At 45.1% G+C, this 21,176-nt stretch overlaps 1 protein-coding gene across 6 annotated transcripts in view; it reads right to left on the reverse strand.

Moving 5' to 3' along the window:
- TRIO (trio Rho guanine nucleotide exchange factor) overlaps window positions 1-15,935 on the reverse strand; it is a 254,175-nt gene extending 238,240 nt beyond the window's left edge. The window contains exon 1 of one of the 6 annotated variants that reach the window (XM_060278041.1): window positions 15,683-15,935. In XM_060278041.1, coding sequence (XP_060134024.1) covers window positions 15,683-15,788 — 106 coding nt within the window. In that variant the 5' untranslated portion in view covers window positions 15,789-15,935. The other 5 variants (XM_060278045.1, XM_060278044.1, XM_060278040.1 and 2 more) reach the window with 5 other exon arrangements.
- Window positions 15,936-21,176: the final 5,241 nt, after the last annotated feature.

The following is a 21,176-nucleotide window of genomic DNA, read 5'->3' on the forward strand; positions in this document are numbered from 1 at the left end:
ATAACAGAACTGAAAGGCAGTATTTAAGGATGAACATTAGCATGAATATTAGATGAATTAGATGAATATTAGATGAATATTAGCAAAAGTAGGAGGGGTTCTCCTAAGATACTCTGGATTGCCCCCACAAACAAGTCTATTATTATTATTATTATTATTATTATTATTATTTTAAACTAGCTTGCTTTTCCAAACATATTCACAATCACCTGTAGCCTAAAAGCAGTAGACTCCAACTGGGTTTGTAGCATTTTACCTTTATTTTAAAGAAGAGGCAGTATCCTACAGCTCAGAAGTCAACAAGATGATGCTGCCCTGCAACTCCCATTCATCTACGATCGTTGGCCAACAATGCCCGGATTCGAATGCTGGATTCAAAGGGTATTTGGAGGAACATCTCCCTTTTCCTCTTGCCCTTCCCCCTCACCTGGGGGAAAAACTCACCCCTTCCCCCCCCTGCACAGGTGGGTGGATGCAGACCTGGAAGTCCAGGGATTGGGTTAGAGCTTGAGGCACCTTCTGAGCTGGCTCCCCTAGAGGAAAGAGGAGGGAGATCTGAGCATCCCCTACAGGAGAAGAATGTGCTTCCCTTACTTCCACAGAACGCAAGTGTTGCTTTTAGGGGACAAGCACTGGGGTTCCAAACAGGGTGGATAAAAATCAATGATTTTTTAAAGAAAAATCGGATTTTTTTGATTTAAATCGGATTTTTTTTATTTAAATCAGATTTTATTAAATAAAATGCTTTTTGAGGAAAATATATTACCATCCAAAGGTTATTCCATCATGAAATAAAGATTAGGGTTTTTTTAATTATGTAGAATAAGGTTGTATATGTTTAATTTTTTTGGTAAATAAATTCCATTAATCCATTCAAAATGTCATGCTGTTCCAGAGGTTTTTGTAAGATTATTGGGCAGTTTCTCTGCCTACAAGATATTATCACAGATGCTTGGTTTACTTTTGCAGTTCTCAAAACTGAATTTGACTCAGCAGAGATCACATGCCTCTTCTTCACAGCAAAAATGTTATAACATGAACAGAGTTGAGAAATAGACCTTAATCCTATTGTTCTACAAACCTATGAATACAGAATCAACCCCTTCAGTGATTAAGTTTCCAGAAGTTCAGTGAATAGAATAGAAACAACATTTTTCTGATTGTTTGGAGTGGACAGTATTTAAGTTTTTCATGTGTAGGCTGGGCTGACAGTCTAAGTTTCTTAAAATATATATATATTGTTTTTGTTTAGCCAAATTAGTTAACAAACATGGATGTTTGTTTAAACAAATAACATATGCTGTAATGTTATTGTTTCAGTTGAATAAATCTATTTAATTTGTTATTATTAATGTAATGATTATTTTTCTCCTTCCTAAGTACAACAGAAAAGTTGTCCAAATACAGTATGAATGATTAACCTATTAAACTGGGGATTAAAAAAAAACTAATATGAAAAGTTGTTATTCTAAAAATCTTCATCTACTTGCATATTAAAGTTGTACCAGCAAGAATTAGTCTTTATGTAGACAACTATGATTTAAATCAAGCCTTACTGACTAGTGATTTAAATCGTGAATTAAATCAGATTGATTTAAATCAAATCCACCCTGGTTCTAAAAAGCACTGTAACTTTTAAGATTTGATCCGGGGTGCCCACAATAGTATCGTGTTTTTGCGGCATGCATCTTCTTGGCATCGACTTTCCTGACTTAAAAGAGTTCTTGGAAGGCAGAAAAGCCTTCTGTAACAGAGAGCGGCAAAGAAGTCACCGGCACTATGAATCACTTCCTAGTCATGCAATCACTTCCTAGTCATGCAACATTTTTCCTGAACAAAGTGATTCAGCTTTCCAGGGGCTGGTAGCAAACTGAATCACAGTCCTGCTTCCTACCTACTTCCATTTAGAACTTCAAGTTTAGCGGCATCAAAGAACTCCCTACCTATGTTTCACAGAAAACGGGCTGGGGGGGGGGCGGAAATTGAGGGCCCTTCATACTTTCTTCTTTTTGCATCCCGTTGAGAAAAGCGGTACAATATGCAACAGGGTCCTTCATTTTCACAATGTTTTTGATTGGGTCGCTTGCCAGTAAGCAAAGTATGCATTGGAAAGACTCGAACTAGACGTTATTATGTGGAGGAAATGAGAAAATAGTTGCCAATATTGATGATAGCAAATTTCGGAAGTGGGAGGTCCCATTATAAAATGAGCCTAAACCCCTCCTAGATTTTAGCTCTGACTTGCAATGTGTTGACTGCCAATTTCCCCATCCTTCTCAAGAAAGGTGGGATGGGAGACCAGCAAAGAGTGAAAACTGGAGCTAATATAGACCTTGATGGTACAGTATGGCTGTTAAAGGTATTGCACTGTTGTAACTCATATGCTATCTAATATTAAGATGCAGGGAGCTGTCATTGGGAGATTTTGGAGTACAGTGGTACCTCGGTTCTCAAACACCTTGGTTCCCAAACGCCAAAAACCCGGAAGTAAGTATTCCATTTTTCGGAAGCCTAACGTCCAATGCGACTGTCAGCTACTGTTTCCGGGGCACCTGCACCAATCAGAAGCTGCGCCTTGGTTTTCAAACATTTCAGAAGTCAAATGGACTTCCGGAACGGATTAAGTTTGGCGCGTTTGTTTTTGCTATTTATTTTGCGCTTTTGTTTTTGAGGCTGTTTTTGTGACTGTGTGGAACCCAGTTCAGCTATTTATTTATTTATTTATTGAATGATTGATTGTGTGACTGCAGAAATGGAAACTTCTACAAATCATCTACAATACTGTCTTATTTATTTTATAGTACAGTACTTTGATTATTGCTTTCATTTTATGGATCAAAGGTTTCATTAGATGGTGAAATTCATGTTAAATTGCTGTTTTAGGGGTTGTCTGGAACAGATTAATCCGTTTTGCATTACTTTCTATGGGAAAGCATGCCTTGGTTTTGGAACACTTCAGTTTTGCAACAGACTTCCAGAACGGATTAAGTTTGAGAACCAAGGTATCACTGTACAATGATGTAGGATTAGAAACTCAGATATATAATCTAGGAGCCAAATGGCTCCTTAAATCAGGGTTGCAATCGCCAAAATGGAATGCCTAGTTGCCATTTTGGGGCCAGACGACTCGAAAATCGTATTTTTCAATACCTTTCGGTTCCTGAAAATCATTCTGATTGTGCAGATAAAACATAACGGGTAGAATTCTACAGGATGTGTTGCTAGTGTGTGAAAGCAGTCAACATGCAATGATTCCCAGACATGCACCTTCAGATGGTGGAGATGGAGTTAGGCACCGAGCATCTTTCACTTGGTCACAAGTGGCCAAGTGCAAAATGCGCCTGGCGAATTTCGAACGTTGCACTGATGACAACCAGTTCTACTTGTCTGTAACATCAGAATCCAAAACCGCTATGCATGACCTGAATTGATGCCTGGAAAGGCTGAAGATTGGACCTGGAACTTCTGCACACAAAGAAATGAGCTAGAGAGCTTCCCTATGGCCGTACTTTGGGGGGGGTTGGGGGGGGGGTTCTCCAGGTTCCACTATTGTCACTATTGTCCCTAGGAAAGGAGCCTAGATGGTCACCTTTGGTTGACACATAAACCGCCCTTTCTTGGACAGAGAGCTCTTAGCAACTGCGGACGCACACTGGTAACTCTGCAACTGGAATAGTGTAATGAACTCTACATGGGGCTACCCCTGAGCATGGCTTGGAAGCTACAGCTAGTCCAGAACACAGTGACTTTTCAAATTACAGTTTTACAATCAAATGTCCAACCTACAGCATAAAAACAAGATCCCAAAGGATCTCCTGGACTTCCCTCCTCCCCTTTGTGGGTCCTATTGTTGGTCATTTCCTCCTGCATCTTTTATACTAATCCAAACCTCTTATATCTCCATTACATCCAAAATTCTCCATTAAACTACAAGTGTTATTCCAATTCTACTGACAATGTTTACAATGGTTTTTAAGATAAAGAATGGGGAAATGATTTATCATTTATTAAAATTTTGGTCTTCCTGATTTCTGATTCTTCCGGTCATTTTAGCCATTTTGGCATAATCCGTCAACTTAACCTGCCATTCTTCTCTGGACGGGAATTTATCTTCTTTCCATCTCTTGCTATTAACACACATGAACAACTTGGGAGCAGGTGATTCAGTGGGAGCACCTTCCCCAAGAGACACCTTTGTGGTCACCCAGATCATCAAATGAGACTCTGCTATCTGTGCCAGCTAGAAGCAACATGGAAGTGGGTCTTTTCTACGGCCCCTGTTCTCTGGACAGCTCTCCCACCCAGGAGGCACCCTCTTGCAGTGTGTTGCAGACACCTGAAGAAAAAGCAAGAAGCGATTTTCCATGTGGAGGATCCTGGAGGAACATTCTGGGATGGGAGAACTTTCAGGCTGAAGAAGACATTCAAGACCAGAACCAGGATACAGATGAACATGAAGAGCCTGATGGATCACAACAGCAGCACACCTAGCCTACCAACAATATGGGCCAATGGCTGAAATAAATTACCGACCTACCTAGCCTACCATCCTCCTTCTCACCGTGGAGTAAGAAACAGGAGCAAGCTCTGCTCTGAAGATCCAAAATGTTTTCCCATATTGGCAATGAAAACCACCACAGGTTTTTCTTCCTAAAGAGTTAATGTTTTTGGAAGGGATCCACACAGATATACGCTTCCCAGAAATATAAAAATGAAGTGCTAATAATTCTCTGCGGGAGATTTCTGGTAAAACACAACGTCGTTTCAGAAGCACTAACAGAAGCACCATTTTATTTTATTTTATTTTCCCCCTCGCAATTCTGACTCGCACACCAATTCCTCTTTTAATTAGGGGTGGGGGGGAAGCTTTCTAAATAATAAGAGTTACACAAAAAGAACTGGCGTTAGATTTCTGTTTAGAACTTAAAGAATTTCCTTGCTGAATCAAACACTAATTCCCACAGTCTGACTCTAGATAGAGCCCCTTGCTAAGATTTCCTTGAGAAGCTCGAAAGGTAACATAGATTCTCCACCCCTAGACATCCTTAGCACCTGCCTCTGAACACTGAAGTTACCATACTTTTCAGTCTATAAGACACCCCCTTGTATAAGACTCTCCCTATTTGGGGGGGACTAAAAAAATTGAAAATGGGGAGATTCCCCAAAGTTGTTGAGCTTTACCCGCCATGGTCGCCGAGAGGTCTTTGCAGCCTCTCGCTGTGCCGCCGTTGCTTCGCCCCCCTTTTCCCCCCTCCTGTCTCGGTCCAGCCTCGGACTCACTGGGACTGTAAAAGCCATCGCAAGGCAACCCTCTCAAAAACCCTGTGCGAGCGCGGGAGACTTCTACCTGCGCGTCCAAACGTGCCTCCCGCTCCCCTCCTCCGCCCCGGGGCTGGGGGAAAGGCGCTAATTAGGGGTCATCGTTAAAAACAGGGAAAAGAAAACCCCACGTACACACTTCCCAGGGGGATCGGGCGGAGCGTCGCCGGGTCTGCCACAACCTTGCGTGCAGGACTTTGCAAACGCTCCCTGCCCGTCAGAAGGGAGTAGCTTTCAGCGCAGGAGGCCATTTGCCTCAGTGCCTCGCGTATACTTGGCGCACTCAGATGGCCATGCAAAAGCTTCAATCAGATTTATTTTTAACTGTGCAACGCCATCCATATGAATGCAACCAAGGCTATCAAGCTAACCTATTTATTTGGTGGGAAATGCTTATGTTCCTTAATCCGCTGCTGCCGGCATTGCAAAAGCCACCTATCCTCTGTCCTCTCGCCCAAAAAAGGAGCAAATCGACTGTCCAATTGTCACAACGACAGCCAATCAACACCAGCCCTTGACGCAGCCACCAATAACATTATCCGACTCACTGCAACAACCAATCCCACGTCCCCACAATGCACTTCCCATGTATAAGACTACAGTACATGATTTTTGAAGAAAAAAACCTCGCCTTACAGACAGAAAAGTGCGGTATTTGTTTGGGCCTATTGTAACCAACAGCCACCGACAGAACTAATCAGTTGTGTATGCTTATAATTCCTGGGTAGGGACTGCTAAGCTATGGTGAGGCATACTCTGGTACCCCACAGTTGGACTACTGTAAAGCATTATGCTTGGGGCTGCCCTTGAAGATGGATTAAAAGTTTCAGTCCAACCAAATGTTGTTGTGCATAGATGGAGCTGTATAACCCCAATTCTCAAAGAATTACACTGGGTGCCAATCTGCTTCCGGGTGCAATTCAAAGTGTTGATCCTTCGCTTTAATGCCTAAACAGCTTGGGATCCATATAGCTCATCCCATGTTTGTCCTGCTCACGCATTAAGATGTTCAGCTAAAGCCTTTTCCCAGGTTCAATCGCTTGCTGAACTGCATTATGTTCCCAACAAGGAGAGGACCTTTCCCGAGATGGAACTTCAACTCTGGAACACTCTCCCAAGGGAGGCTCAGCTGGCAAAAATATTACAATATTTTAGATGCCAGGTTAAAGATTTTCTTGCTTACTCAGACATTTTAAAGGAGCTCCATTTGTCTTGCACACAGTGCTTGTGTGCTTGGTTTTTTTGTTTTGTTTTGTTTTTTGCTGCTGTCTTTTAGCTTTTATTGTTTTATGATGAATTACATTTTGCTTCTATTGAATAGTTATTATTGTTCACCACTGTGGGAATCTGTTGGGATGAAGAAGAACCATTTAGAATTATTTCAAAAAGATATCCAAGCCTTTCCTTGAAGAAGAAAAAAGAGAGGTTAGAAATAAACTATGCAATACTCACATTCTGTGGTTGCGTAAGATGACTGCAAACCAAGCATGCAAGCAGCTGCTCTACGTAGAGTTTGAACCAATGACCCACCTAATCTAGTACTACCCTACTCTGAACGGCGGCAGCTCTCCAAGGCTTCAGGAACAGATTCTGCCCATTCCCACTTCCAGAATGCCTTTAAACAGAGATGTCCGCCTCTGAAAGATGAGCCTGAAAAGCATGTGCCCCTCATTGAAGTACATGGTTGCTTGGCGTCTTCCCCGAGTATCAGGTCAGCAGTAGCCCTGGTCCTTTGCTGGAGTGGTGAATCACATGGAGGTACTTCACCCTGCGGTAAGCAAGTGACCAATTGCTCACTAGGCTAGAGAAAGATGGCTGAGAAATTCAACCTGCTGTAGCCCCACCCACTCTTCTTGTGATGCAACAGCCACATGGCTAGGCTCAAAACTCCACATGGTGATGTAACGGTCACATGACTGGGCTCATAAAAAGTCAGCTATGTTTTCCCATAGCTCCTCTTCCAACCCATCCCTTTTGCCGTTCAGGCAATAATCTGGCTCTACTCATGAGCAGCATAGCCTTGGAGGACAGGAATCCCGCAAGATGGCGGCTTCTCCTCACTTCAAGAATTGGAAAAGTAAAATTACAAGGTGCCCAGTGACCCTATTTACACTCTAGATTAATGACACTGCTTTTTTGTTCCACCCACCCTTCCTCCATAGTTTAGGGTGGTACACCTGGGGCTGCCTTCACAGGTCTAACACAGCCGCATCCCAATTCTTTCCAGAGTTTTCTTACAAAATCACATGTTGGTATCGTCTGGGTGATCTTTCCCAGCTTCATAAACCAATTAGTGACCCCGGTATGTTTTTTGTCTGCGTTGAACTGTAAGCAATAGCTCACAGTTCAGATAGTAACAGCAACCCTGGATTAATAAAAGTCAGGAATAAAGTTCCAGAATGTGAGGTGGAGGATCATGGGAGAAGCACTTGGTCCTGATGCTCGTCCTCCACTATATAAACCATGACTCATGAAGCTGAGAAAGATCTCCCCAAATCCCCACCTCAAATCTCCCCAGACTTGTTCAACAGCAGTTCTGGTTTCTTACAATTTACTAGAAATCCCAAGTAGGACTATCTGTTCACGGACACTTTTTTCTTGAGCGTTATCATTTTTGGTTGCACTTAGCACATCCCTGCAGAATGTCCCTCGATATATAAAAAAAAATCCCTGCACATTCAATAAAGATTCCAACATTATTCACACACCTGCAGCCTTCAGTTATAATGTGCTAGGAAGACCTCTAGCATGACATTTTGCTGAATGTGGCACCCTACTCTAACCTTCTCTGGATTTCCTGATTCTGAAATCTGTTCTAGAATTCAAGTAACCAAGTGCCAAGTTGTCCTGTGACTAAAAGCCCACCCTTTATCTCCAAAAAGGCTCAAAAGCTCAGAAGAGTTGCAAGGACAGGGATACCATAGTGAACTGCAGATAAACACGTTTGTTGCATTTCATATTTGGGCGGGTCAATTTCTGCTTCGTTGGCCCAAGTAGAAAATTCCATTTGTAGTTTAGAAGGGAATAAATCAGCAGTTTGCAAAATGATATATTAATATTCAACAGTGGAATTTGATGGCAGAATGGATCTATGACATCCTGGTAATTTTAATTTCTTAGCAGTATCAAGGGTGACATGTTCAAAAAGATTCAATTTGGATAAACTGGAAACGTCAATTTTAAGCACGATAAAATATGTTCAGAACAACCATTCCAGGCACAGGAAGAGGCCAGAGAAAAAAGGATGTGGAACAAGAGATCTTTGCCTGAACAAGAAAAGAGCCAGAGTCAAAACTGAAACCTAATGAGAAATCAAAGAGGAGCTGAATCAAAGAATGCTATAATGCTGCTTTGTGGGGAATTTCTAAAAGACAGGATGCAACCATGTAAACTGAACAAAACAAAACTGGATGTCAGTGATTAGAATAAAATATGGAAGTGACATGAGTGTGACACACACAGACTTCTTTACCCAAAGACACCTGAAATATAAATGTTTAGAACCCACCCTATTCTTGTGATTGTAATTTAAACCATTTTTGTGTTGTATTCTTTAAATTGCTGCAACCCACCCTTGGAAGTTAGGGTGGAGGACAGCTAATAAACAATTATTAACTAATAATAATATTAACAGTGATAGCAGCATCTCATGGTGAGCAGGATAAAGTGCAGAATTGCGGACAAAAGATTATTCTGAGGCCCGTCTTCATGCACCTCCTCCGTGAGGTCCAGAAGGTGGCAACACGAGAACAGGCCCTTTCTGTGGTGGCTCCCAGTTTGTGGAATGTTGAGGCTCACCTGGAACCTTCATTATATATATTTTTAGGCGCCAGGCGAAAACGTTCCTCTTCAACCAGGTATTTGGCTGATCAACATTCTAGGTCCTTTTAAATGTGTGGGTTATGGGGTGTTTTGCTCTTATTTTTATTATGCATTTTGTGTTTTATTTTGTTGTGAACTGCCCTGAGACTGGGGAAGGGTGGTATACAAATGTAATATATCTAAACTTTCCTAGATCCACGTTTAACCCCAGCCTGAAAGATTGGACCATTTTTGCCATACATTTTTGCCCTTTTCCTCTCTCTCCTCTTACTTTTCTGTCTGCTGGTAGTCTCTCTCTCTCTCTCTCTCTCTCTCTCTCTCTCTCTCTCTCTCTCTCTCTCTCTTATCTGAAAAAGAGACTAGGAGAGAAAGACAGTGAGACCAAACAACTCTGGTGCAATGTCAAACCATAGTTCTGTGTTCTGTGAAGGAGGAGTCAAGAAGCCTTGGTTTCACACACCAGGATTAAGGCAAACCATACTTTACCAAATTAGCAGTCTATGGTTTGCAGAAGTACAAACTGTAGGTTGCTGGGTTGGATGAAACAGCAAACTGTGTTTTGCCTTAAAACCAGGGACTCAGCTACATTAGTTATATATACAAACAAATTGTGTTTGTAAACCGAGGTACCACTGTGTGTGTGTGTGTGTACACAGTGGTACCTCGGTTTACAAACACAATTTGTCCCGGAAGTCTGTACTTAATCTGAAGCGTACTTAACCTGAAGCCATCACCACATCTGAGAAGAGGAGCCCATGGTTTTTTGATTGCTTGTTCACACAGCACCATGGTCTGGTGTTATTTCTGAACCAGCTGCAACTCAACCCAACTGGGCATGCTAGAATTCTCAGCAATATACAGCATTTATTTGCGACAAGTTGATGTTATCTGAATGTAGGAAGTTTGATTGCTAGTGGCTTAGAAAGTGTCCAGGCAAATATTTACTTTATATCCAGGAATCAAGAATCCGAACAAGAGTTGAAATGCACCGTGTATTTCACCAGTTTGGGCATTTTGGTGTTTTTTTAAAAAAGGTTTAATAAAAATAAACTAATTCCATTAAAATGGCCTGTTTCCATGCAGGTGAGGAAAACCCAGAGGGAAACAAGGAGGGTGGAAAGCAAAGCTGAAATGGACTGAAGGACAAAGCTCTCTGCAAGCTCTCAGTTCAAACCTCTGACCTTCTGCAGGAAACCAAAAGGGTTGGGAAATGGGGGAGAGAAATGGGAGCAGCTCTGACCGCAGCCAGAATGCGGCCCCAAATAGATTACCCTGCAAGAGAACGTGGCCCCCAAGAGGGAAAAACCCCTGCTTTCAAAGTAGTTCAAGTTACCCACTGAAATAGCAAAAGAACTCATAGTGTTACACAACTTCCTCGATCTAGTTTGTTTCAAAGTCATCCCTCCCTCTATTTTTAGGAGGCATTTAAAAAATGTAGACCACGAAGTGCTATACTGCACATCAAACCGAGTGGGCCCAGTTATATAATTGCAGGGAACGAGAAAGAACGAGGGGAGAAGAGAGCACAAGAAGTCTTCGCTCCTCCTGGTCCCGCTTACACCACAGCAGTGCATATGAGGCTCGAAAAGTCAACGCATGAAAGGCCCTCGCGCCGCCTTTTTAATATGGAGGGCAGTATCGTGCTACCAATATTGATCTCTGCCAATAAAAATAAGGAAATTGAAAGTGGCAGGAACGGCGCGCATGCCAAAGTATTAAGCCCACAAGCTCAACAACATCCGTTCAAAGTGTGTGTATTGGATTGGGCCAAAAGTGTTACTGTGCCTGCTATGTCAAGCGTTAAGGAAACATTTCCACCCAAGTTACAGCATGCCGAGAAATACGTCTACTCTTTCCAAGAAAACAGGAAGCATTGCATTGCTCTGAAGTGCTTCTTTCCTTTTGAGGTACCAAGATCTACTACCGACAAGCTAACTAACGGAGATGAGCTGCGATCAGAGCTCTCATCTATACAAAGCAGCCACATTGGATCGGGGCTGTGGCACTGGGAAGAAGGGGAGCTATCCCTTTTCCACTCATGCCACTTTCCTGATCAATAAATTGCCCACCTCCACAATGCCAAATCTGCTGTTTCACACACTAGTGACACATCCTGTGGGATTCTATCAGTTATATTTTATTTGCACGATCAGAATGAATTTCAGGAACCCAGAAGTCGCACTAAAAAATACAACTTTCGAGCCACCTGGCCCCCCAAATGGCAACTAGGCATTCTGTTTTAGCGACTGCAACCCTAGTTTGAGGAGAGCCATTTGGCACCCAGCTTATATAGCAGAGTTTCTAACCTTGGAGACAGACTGGGTAGGGGCAAAAGGAAGTCAGAAACCCCTTCTCCCCAAGCATCCAATTTTGAGGCCCCCACAACTATTTTCCACCCTCCCCAGAAAATTTATGGAAATCTAATCAGAGAGCATCTCATATAGTTTGGTCACAAAGTCTGTAGTTCCTATAGCGCAAGAAACCAACACTTTAAGGCTAAATAAAAAGGTCGTTCTTATATTATAGGCGAAACGAGGCATTCCTATCTCCAAAATGCAACGGAGCCATCTGATTTTTTTTTTAATTAAAAAAAAGAGAGCATGGTTTCAGTTGCTTTTTTGGACTCTTCCCACTTCCCGCAACAAACAAACGTCATGGGAGTGATATACCATTGTTACCTGCACCAAACCAGCCATTGTACAGCATGCCTGTCCCAATATATTCCATTTCAGGCTTTATCTTAATAGGTCCTCAAGCTATTCAACAGCATCTACAGGCCTCAGCATTGAGGCTCCGAGGACTTATTTTGATTTGCTTGTCCAGTGGAAGCAACCAGCAGTCCACACTTAGTACATTCCACGCCATAAAAAGTTCACCCTTCCCAATGACTCAGATACTCTTCCATAGCAGCTGCACCATTCCAAAATCAAAGCCCCCTCCCTCTTTGCCGGTCCTGGAAGACCAGTCATGGTGCCCGCCCAAACTCCTACTTGCATGCTTGAAACGCCAATATGGTATTCCATCCACCCATCCCTGTTCTTCCCAGTCCCCCCCCCTTTTTTGTTTGTTTCCTATTGCTGCACTTTCCACCCCATTCATTGTCTATTATTACCCATACCACCAGGACTTTCCTACAGAGAAGTGTATTTATTTGAATGCCTTTCCCAATTTCCCAAAGTCAATGGCTAATCGACACAAAGAAAGCCAAATCAGATATTTAAAAAAAAAATTAAAAACATGATTTAGGTGGGATTAAATCTAACACACAGCCCAAGTCAGTGTGTGTCTCTGCATGCCTGATCTAAGTGGATTCTAAAGAGAAGGATTTGTCAATGATTAGCTCCTGTGTTTATTGTTTAACAGCCTTTCCAATTCTCCCAGTCTTCTCACTACCAATATTCTACCGGTAAGGGATGCTTTTGCTGCAGAATGGCTCAAAGTGGGAAGCCCATACAGGTGAATCAGAAATTAGATAAAACCTGAAGCAGAACCACCATGGCATAACACATCTGAAGAAGTGTGCATGCACACGAAAGCTCATACCAAAATAAAAACTTAGTTGGTCTTTAAGGTGCTACTGAAGGATTTTTTTTTATTTTACATTCTGAACAAGGTATGCAAATACAGTAGTCACTTCTCTGAGGCAAGAAGAACCAGCTCGAGGTGGGTCCAGGGAAAGAAAATCTTATGTTGCCTTTGTCAGGTTTCAAATCCCGCTGAATTCAACAGGATTGCAGCCCCAAACAAGTATCTATAGACAGGTATGAAGGCCAGTAAATTTTGCCGACCAATTTGGAAGCCTGTCTTGAAGAGAAGCCAGATCGCTCTGACATAACCCCACCAAAGAAAGTCTTTTCAACAGTAAAAAAAATATCGCTTATGTCTTGCAACGGGCACACACCTGAACATCTTTGTCACGCAGCACAGATCCAACCTAGAGCAGAGCAACCTCAATCGGGCTGCTTAGTGTACTAGGCAGCAACTCACCCAATTCCCGCGACGACAGAAATGCCCAGGAAAGCAAAACGCAATGTGCGCACCCTTTGCTCGGCTGATGCTCACCCTTGAAGCCATGCAGAATGAATGGGTCTCCCTGCAACTCAGCGCTGCAAGACACTCTAGCCACGGCAAGTGATGTCGAACAGGGATTATGGGTTCCTGAGGAACATGATCCATGCAGTCTATCCTGGGAGCCCATTTCGTATAACAACACCAGCAGAGCTCACGAGAAAAGCAGCCACCTGTCCACACAGCCACCACCCTCACGGATCATATTTGGCCCAGATTAAGGGACTGTGAGCAGAGAAGCTTGTATACAAGTTCCCTGACTATGACCAACTCGGGGAGTGGGGAGGAGGAGAATAAAGAGGAGACCCAAAGACTGACAGTTTTCATCCTCCCCTTCTCCATCTGCCTCTCCCCGCCCCCGCTGCCCCAGTTCTCCGTCAAATAGGGCAAATGCTACGTAGCAAACAAACACTTACTCCAAGCAGTCATGGTCTACTCCTTCACTAATGGAGGCAAAAATACCTACCTAACTCAGACGCCCCTTCGGTTCTCCAGAGATGAGTCTGCATTTCTTCTCTCCCCCCCCCCCCAACTATCCCCACTTCCTAGGCTCGGTCCTTTTAAAGGCATCCAGATGAAGCAAGCGAGGAAGCCTGCTGCCCTCTCTCCCCCTCTCCACCCCTCCTTGGAAGGATGATGATGAGCAACATATCAGTGGCAGAGGAGGAGGAGGAGGAACCAAACAAATTCTGGCAGGAGGGAGGAAAACCCAAAGCGAGAGCTTCTGTCTTCGGTGCTGGAGAAGTCTGACAGGCAAGACGTTAAGGGGGCCTTTCTGCTGGGCTTCCCCTTCAGCCTCCTCCCCCTGCCCCCCCCCAAACAGCAGGCAGGCATTGGTTGGGACAACCCTGTGCCTTTTCCCTCCCTCCTTCCAGAGATATCCCTCCCCACCTGAATTCACAGAGACCTTTGCTTGGATTTGTCAGAATGGGGCACGTTTGCTCCAGAAGCAAAGGGGTGTCTGTGACTTGCCTATATGACCCAGCAACCACCCCTTCCCCCACCCCACCCCATTTTCCAAGGGGAGAAAGTGTTTTGTTTTTTTCATTTCAGCTGCAAGCCCAGAAACATACAGGCCCAAGCTAACTACTCCTTTCCCACCCCTCCCTGTCTTACACAAATCCACAGTCCCTGTGGCCATAAGCAATGGATTCACGGGGAGCATTGCAACATGGCAGTTTCAGGCGCGCACACACAGGGCAGGCATCCGTAATGTTACCTTTCTCCACTTGTGGGGTTTCTGGAAAAGGTCTGTTTCGGAGGAACCGCCTGCCTTCTGCACCTTATCCATTTCTGTTTCCCAGCTGCGGCCGTTACCCCATCTCAAGCATTCAATAATGAGAACGAATAATAACAATAAAAGTTTTACCACCCTAGGGTAACAGGATACAAGGAGGTTTGGACAACAGCTGGAGTGACCATGTAAGGAGAGGCTCCCGGGCACCTGCCTTGTGTCAAAGTATTTCCCTTACAGCTTAACTATGCAAGATGCATGTCCTCCTCTGCCAACACCCCCCCCCCCCCAGAAATCCAACCACCTACCAAAATCAATGCAGAAAGACAATCAACTGTCCACTCCTTAGGCCAGATTTGTATTAAAAATAAAAATGCTCGCTCCCCCCCCCCAAAAAGAAAAAACCAGACAAACCAAGCCAACTCTATTTTAGCCTCTCTGTAGATTATTTACACCCCGCTCTTCCAAGACTTGCATTCGAACCGCAAAGGCAGGCAGGCAGGCAGAGATGGAGAGAGAGAGAGAGAAGCTTTTCATTTTAATAGAAATAAACACACACCCAGAGCTGGAGCCGAAAGCTAGACATGAAAACAAATGCTCGGGGTTTTTTTTTTCCCCCATGGAGGAAGGGAAAGATGGGGATGCGGCTGAGTTGCCATTCCTTGGTTACAGCAGCTGTCTAGAAACAGTGACAAAGGCTGTGGATTATGACACCCAGACACATGCTACAGTCCACAGATAATCTTGGCCTTCTATAGCCTATTGACTTTATCAAGGAGGGGAAATCTAGTCTTTAAAGGAGGTGATGCTGCTCAGAAGAATGGACCATTACAGCTAAACGATAAGGTACCCCGACAGGCTAAAAGAGAATCTATATCGGGGCTTTGGAGTTGACAGCCAGATCCATCGATCAGATATTAAAGAGACTCTGTAAAATGCATACGGCGATACATATGGCTGGTCTTAGGAACACTTGGCCTTTTTCAACGCAGAAATCCTGCAAAAATATGAGGCTTGTCGAGGCAAGGATTGATTCCCCCCCCCTTTTTTTTTTTAGCTCTCGGGCACGGAAAGCAGCGACACTCCAGAGCGCACAAAACCACCGGGCGGGGAAAATAAAATAGGAACGACCGATATTTCCCCCTCGCTTCCTTCTCTAAACTCCTTGGAAAGGCCAACCCAACCCTCTTCTCCCCAACGCCAGATCGCCTTTCCCCTCCGGCCAAGCGGAGCGCTCACCCGATCGGAAGAAAGCCGCGATGTCCGCGGAATCCTTGGCGGCGTCCTCCGCCCCTTCGCCGGCCGCGTTGCCGCTGGTGGAGGAAGCAGCGGTGGAGCCGCTCATGGCTGCGAGACGCGGTCGGTGGCTCCTCCGGACCCGAGCGCGCTGCCACCGCCACGCTGACCGGGCGCCTCGCTCCCTTCTCGGCCTGGATCGCTGACAGCAACCAGGAGCCGGGGGTCGAGGAGGAAGAAGAAGAGACTATCTAAAACCTCGGGGGCCCCCGGGTCTCCGGCTTCACCTTCCAGCAAAAACACCCAGGAAGAAATCCATCCAAGAAACACGGCGGCGGCGGCAGCGGCACTGGCAATGACGATGGCGCAGGGAGGGAGGGGGAGAGGAGGGGGGAAACGGGGCGGGTGGGGGGAGAAAGGGGCAGCTGGATGGGTGGATGGATCGATCTGGTTGCACCGGCGGCAGCCAAAGGATCGCAATAATAGATGGAGGCGCGCGCGCGTGGAGAGATCACAGCTCTGGCAGAGCCTCTCCAGAGAGCGCGTGCATAAGCAATGGGTGCATGCAGGATAGGGGGGAGGAGAAGCAAAGACAATTGCAGGAAGGGGGGAAGGGAGGGCGCATGGGGGGAGAGGGGGGAGGAAGGGATGCAATCCGGGAAGCGTGGGGCAGCGGGGCGCGCTGGGGGGAGCAAGGGCGCCGCAGCCTTTGGGGAGCAGCTGCGCTTTTTTAACAACAGCGCCCTGGGAGGGCGCCGAAGCCGCCCCGCTCCTCCATCTTGCTTGCCATTGCAAAGGTGGGTGGGGACAGCGAAGGAAGGAAGAGAGGCGATTCCCCGCCCAGGGAAGCCGGGGGTTGGCTGGGGGAAGAGAGAAAGCAGCCTCGGAGCGGGGAGGAGGGAGGGAGGGAGGGGAGCGGCAGCCTCTCGGGAAGTTCCGGGCAGCTCCGTGCGCGCTCGGCGAGGCTGCACAGGAAAGAGGCAGTTGGGGCGCGGAGCGAAAGGAATGATCATTTTCCTATTGGCTGGGGGTGCATTATGTGCAAGCGGGGAAATCCCCTTTAATGCATCGGCGCCGGAGTATGCATTTAATGCGCCTTGATGGCAGGGGGTGGGGAGCAGAGCGCGCCCTGTCTCTTGGGGAGACCATTGGAAGGTGTGGTTCCTTCCCCCCCCAAATGGGGAACCCATAAAGCGAGGCCGCAGGTCAAGTGCCCTCCACTTTCCTTTATGGAAGAAGTGAAACTCTTAAAGCCGAGAGCAGTGAGGAGCGTAGAAAGGTGAAAGTGCTCGCAAGAAGCAGGGGGCCCCGCCCCCGCTTTCTAACCTTTCATTATTATTAGCACGAGCCTCGTTTGAGGAAGATGCGAGAATCAATTGTCAACGTGCGTAATTACAATTATGGGAGTAAGTAGCAGTTCGTTTATTACTGCCAACGGGCCATTAAGACAAAATGCAAAAATCACAGCCTCAAGTAAAGCAGATTAAAGAGAGTGACAAGCTACGTGCTGGCAAAGTCTGAGATGAGCGACAGCGGCCTTAACAAATTTTGCCACCTGCGGAGTGATGACAGCTTGCCGGAAATCTTCCCAAAATTTATTAACCCAATTCTCTATTTATCACTCTTAAAAGGTCGTCTACACACTTTGCTGGCCGAAAAAAACCCACTTCGCTAATCTGATTTATTTCACCTTAAAGATCCAGACGGCTTTTTTAAAGGGAGTATTTACATCTGTACATTGGGATGAGGAAATTGGGGCCACCCAGATGTTATGGGACTCCAGCTTCCATTAGCCCTGTGGATAGCTCTGTCAGTAGAGCATGAGATTCTTAATCTCAGGACTGTGAGTTCAAGCCCCACCTTGGGCAAAAGATTCCTGTATTGCACAGTTTGGACTATATGACCTTCGTGGTTCCCCCCCCAGTCCCTCCCAACTCTACAATTTTAACATGACCAATGGGTCAGTGATGATCTCTGCAATCTATCAGGAGGGCAACAGAAGACCCTTCCCTGCTCTTCTTCAAACCAAGATTGGGGCAGTGAAAGTTGCAGTTTAAGTTGGCAAGAAAGCTGCTCAAATGTATTGCCTGCAATAGAATCAGTTGCATGACTTGTAGAATTACCTCTTTAAATCCATCATTGGACAATTCGTTAGATCAGGCGTAGGCAAACTTGGCCCTCCGGATGTTTTGGGACTACAACTCCCATCATCCCTAACTAGCAGGACCAGTGGTCAGCGATGATGGGAATTGTAGTCTCAAAACACCTGGAGAGCCAAGTTTGCCTATGCCTGCGTTACAGGTGAAACTCGGAAAATTAGAATATAATTGAAAAGTGCATTTATTTCAGTAATGCAACTTTAAAGGTGAAATCAACATATGAGATAGATGCATGGCATGCAAAGCAAGATATGCCAAGCCTTTATTTGTTGTAATTGTAATTATTTGTCGTTAGGCGGGTCATTTATGAATGGAATGTAATTAATGAAATGTAATAGCAACGTTTATTTTTATATTATTGTAACAATTTGTTTTCATAGCTGCCAAGTTTTCCCTTTTCTCGCGAGGAAACCTATTCAGCATAAGGGAAAATCCCTTTAAAAAAGGGATAACTTGGCAGCTATGTTTGTTTTATTACTGTGGAATTTCCAGAAGAAAGCATTTGTAAAAATTAAAAGAAAAAGAAAAAATAGTAAGTTGCATTACGGAAATAAATGCACTTTTCGACGATATTCTAATTTTCCGAGTTTCACCTGGAGATGTTGGCTGTTGCAAAGTGGTCAGCAAGCAGAGGCGCGTCGAAGCATTCAGTGACCATCATGGACAAAGGCCTGTGCAGAAAAGGGGCCATCTACCACAACACATGCAGTTAATCCAGCTTCCCAAAAGTGTTGCAGAGGATGTTGTCCATATGGGAAGTTGGACTATTGTAGGAGCCTCCTACATTTCACTCCATGACAGGGATTTGAACCGCTGACCTTCCATTCGGCCAGCCCAAGAGGCTCAGTGGTTTAGACCACAGCACCACCCGCATCCCTTAGACCTGTCCTCTACTGCTTCTTTTAACTCTGCCTCCTTTCTGCAGCACTGACCACTGTTTGCATTCAGCTGCGCTTTTTTTGGCAACCCTGCCCCTTCTTCAATACTGAGCAGCAGCTGGGTTCCTTCCTAGTTCCTGGGATGGCGTAGCAGCCAATCAAACAACCGGCTCCCCTGCTGTTGAGCAGCAACCAAACTCGAACCCAGCTCAGGGGAACTTCAGCAGAGACAACATTGGGGCAGCCTGCTCCTCTGGTGACAAGAGGGCCGTGTTGCTTCTCTTCCAGGAAAGTATCATCCCAAGATCCTTGACAAGTGGAGCTGGGGGGGGGGGGCTGTGAGCCTTTCTGATGAGCAATAGTAAAAGTATAGAGCTGCAATGACAATGTAGAGCTGCAATGACAATTGTAATGTGGGGGTTTGCATCTTTCATCCATTGGTCAGCAACTAAATGGAGAATAATGCAGGGAATGAATGGCCCAATTTATGGCTAGGGCCTCTCATTTTATGGTGGGAAGTTTTTGTTCACAGGAAAGTTATTGGTGACCTAAATATAGAAGGGGGTGTTCTGGTCCCTCGCAATCTTCTGTGAGGATGGCACCGAAAGGCTTCTAGCAGAGACCTCCGTCTGAAGGATAAAGGGTTGAGAAAAGCCTGGCATTTTAAAAATGGGATCTTAAGAATGACAAGACTTATGGAAAACGAGCAAAGTCCCAACTAAAGAAGAATGGCAACTTAAACTGACGGGATATGCGCAGTTTACGGATCTAACATATAGAATAAGAGAACAAAAAGAACATACGTTTAAAGAAGATTGGCAGATGTTTATTGAATATGTGGAGGAAAATGTATATTTGAAAACGTGGGCAGCGTTAAGATAAATTCAACAGTGTAAATAAGTTTTGATGGCTGTTATAATGGGATCCTGAATGGCTTATTCAAAATATGCAGTGATTTCTGTTGTGCAAAATGAACCATGGAAAGAGAAGAAGGGAAGTCAATGATATTTTAAGGGTGTTTAAGTGAATATTCTAGAATGTAAAACAGAAATTTAAGAAAAAATATAATTTTTAAAAAAGAAAAGAATGACAAGACTTTAGCCCACGCATAAAAGGCAATGCCGGCTTGTTCTGTCCGGGTCACTTTGGGTGGTATTTTTCATGAGATCTGACATGAGATGCAAAGACAGCAAAACAGGGAATTATGCTAACCGCTGAGAGATTGGATTTGCCATTTTGTTTGTGTCCTACACCAATTTTGAAGGCTCAGTTTTGGTTTTCATAGGTACATGCAAACCACTCACAGCCCTGAAGCTCAAATATTTCACTGGGGTCCTGGATACAGGGCAGTCGGTGTGTTTGCCTGGTACACCTTCTTGACTAAGTGCACCCAGCACTCTCATATTCCTGAACCTGTTCAGGCAACAAGGCTCTGTGAGAAGGAAGTTTTCTTTCTTCATTCTACCCGCCGTTTCAATGCAAACCCATACAGCACTTTGTGACATCTCCTACCCTGTCAAATTTATCCTGTGAGCAGATCCTGATAAGTCAAAAAAGATGACCCACCCACATCCCTGTTCTAGGTGATCTCCCAGGTGATAATATCATCTGTGTATACAAGCAGGTATACAAGCAGGGACGCAGGTGGCGCTGTGGGTTAAACCACAGAGCCTAGGGCTTGCTGATCAGAAGGTCGGCGGTTCGAATCCCCGCGACGGGGTGAGCTCCCGTTGCTCGGTCCCAGCTCCTGCCAACTTAGCAGTTCAAGAGCATGTCAAAGTGCAAGTAGATACCGGTAAATAGGTACTGCGGGAAGGTAAACGGTGTTTCCGTGCACTGCTCTGGTTCGCCAGAAGCGGCTTTGTCATGCTGGCCACATGACCTGGAAGCTGTACGCTGGCTCCCTTGGCTAATACCGCGAGATGAGTGCCGCAACCCCAGAGTCAGTCATGACTGGACCTAATGGTCAGGGGTCCCTTTACCTTTACCTTTATACAAGCAGTACAGTACTTTGGAAGCCAGAGTAAAGAAGGGCACTGTCAGCATATGACCAAAACTGTGCAATAAAGGGTGCCAGACACAGCTCTGTAGAAAAGAAGTCCCACCCCCTATGGACTGCCACAGAAAATGCCCCCTCCTGAATCACCATCACCCCAAAATTCTGAGGGCAGTGGCCTCTGCTAATCTTAATACCTAAGCAGGTCTGTTGAGATGCTGGCGGTCTTTCAGATATTCACTGCCAAGGTAGTTATGAGCTTTAAACACTAATTTGAACACTTTCAATTGGGCCTGGGATTGAACTGGCAACAGTGCAGCTTTTTTGTCGTTTAGTCGTTTAGTCGTGTCCGACTCTTCGTGACCCCATGGACTAGAGCACGCCAGGCACTCCCGTCTCCCACTGCCTCCCGCAGTTTGGTCAAACTCATGTTCATAGCTTCGAGAACACTGTCCAACCATCTC

Source organism: Zootoca vivipara, chromosome 8 (assembly GCF_963506605.1).
Source record: "Zootoca vivipara chromosome 8, rZooViv1.1, whole genome shotgun sequence".
Lineage (NCBI taxonomy): Eukaryota > Metazoa > Chordata > Lepidosauria > Squamata > Lacertidae > Zootoca > Zootoca vivipara.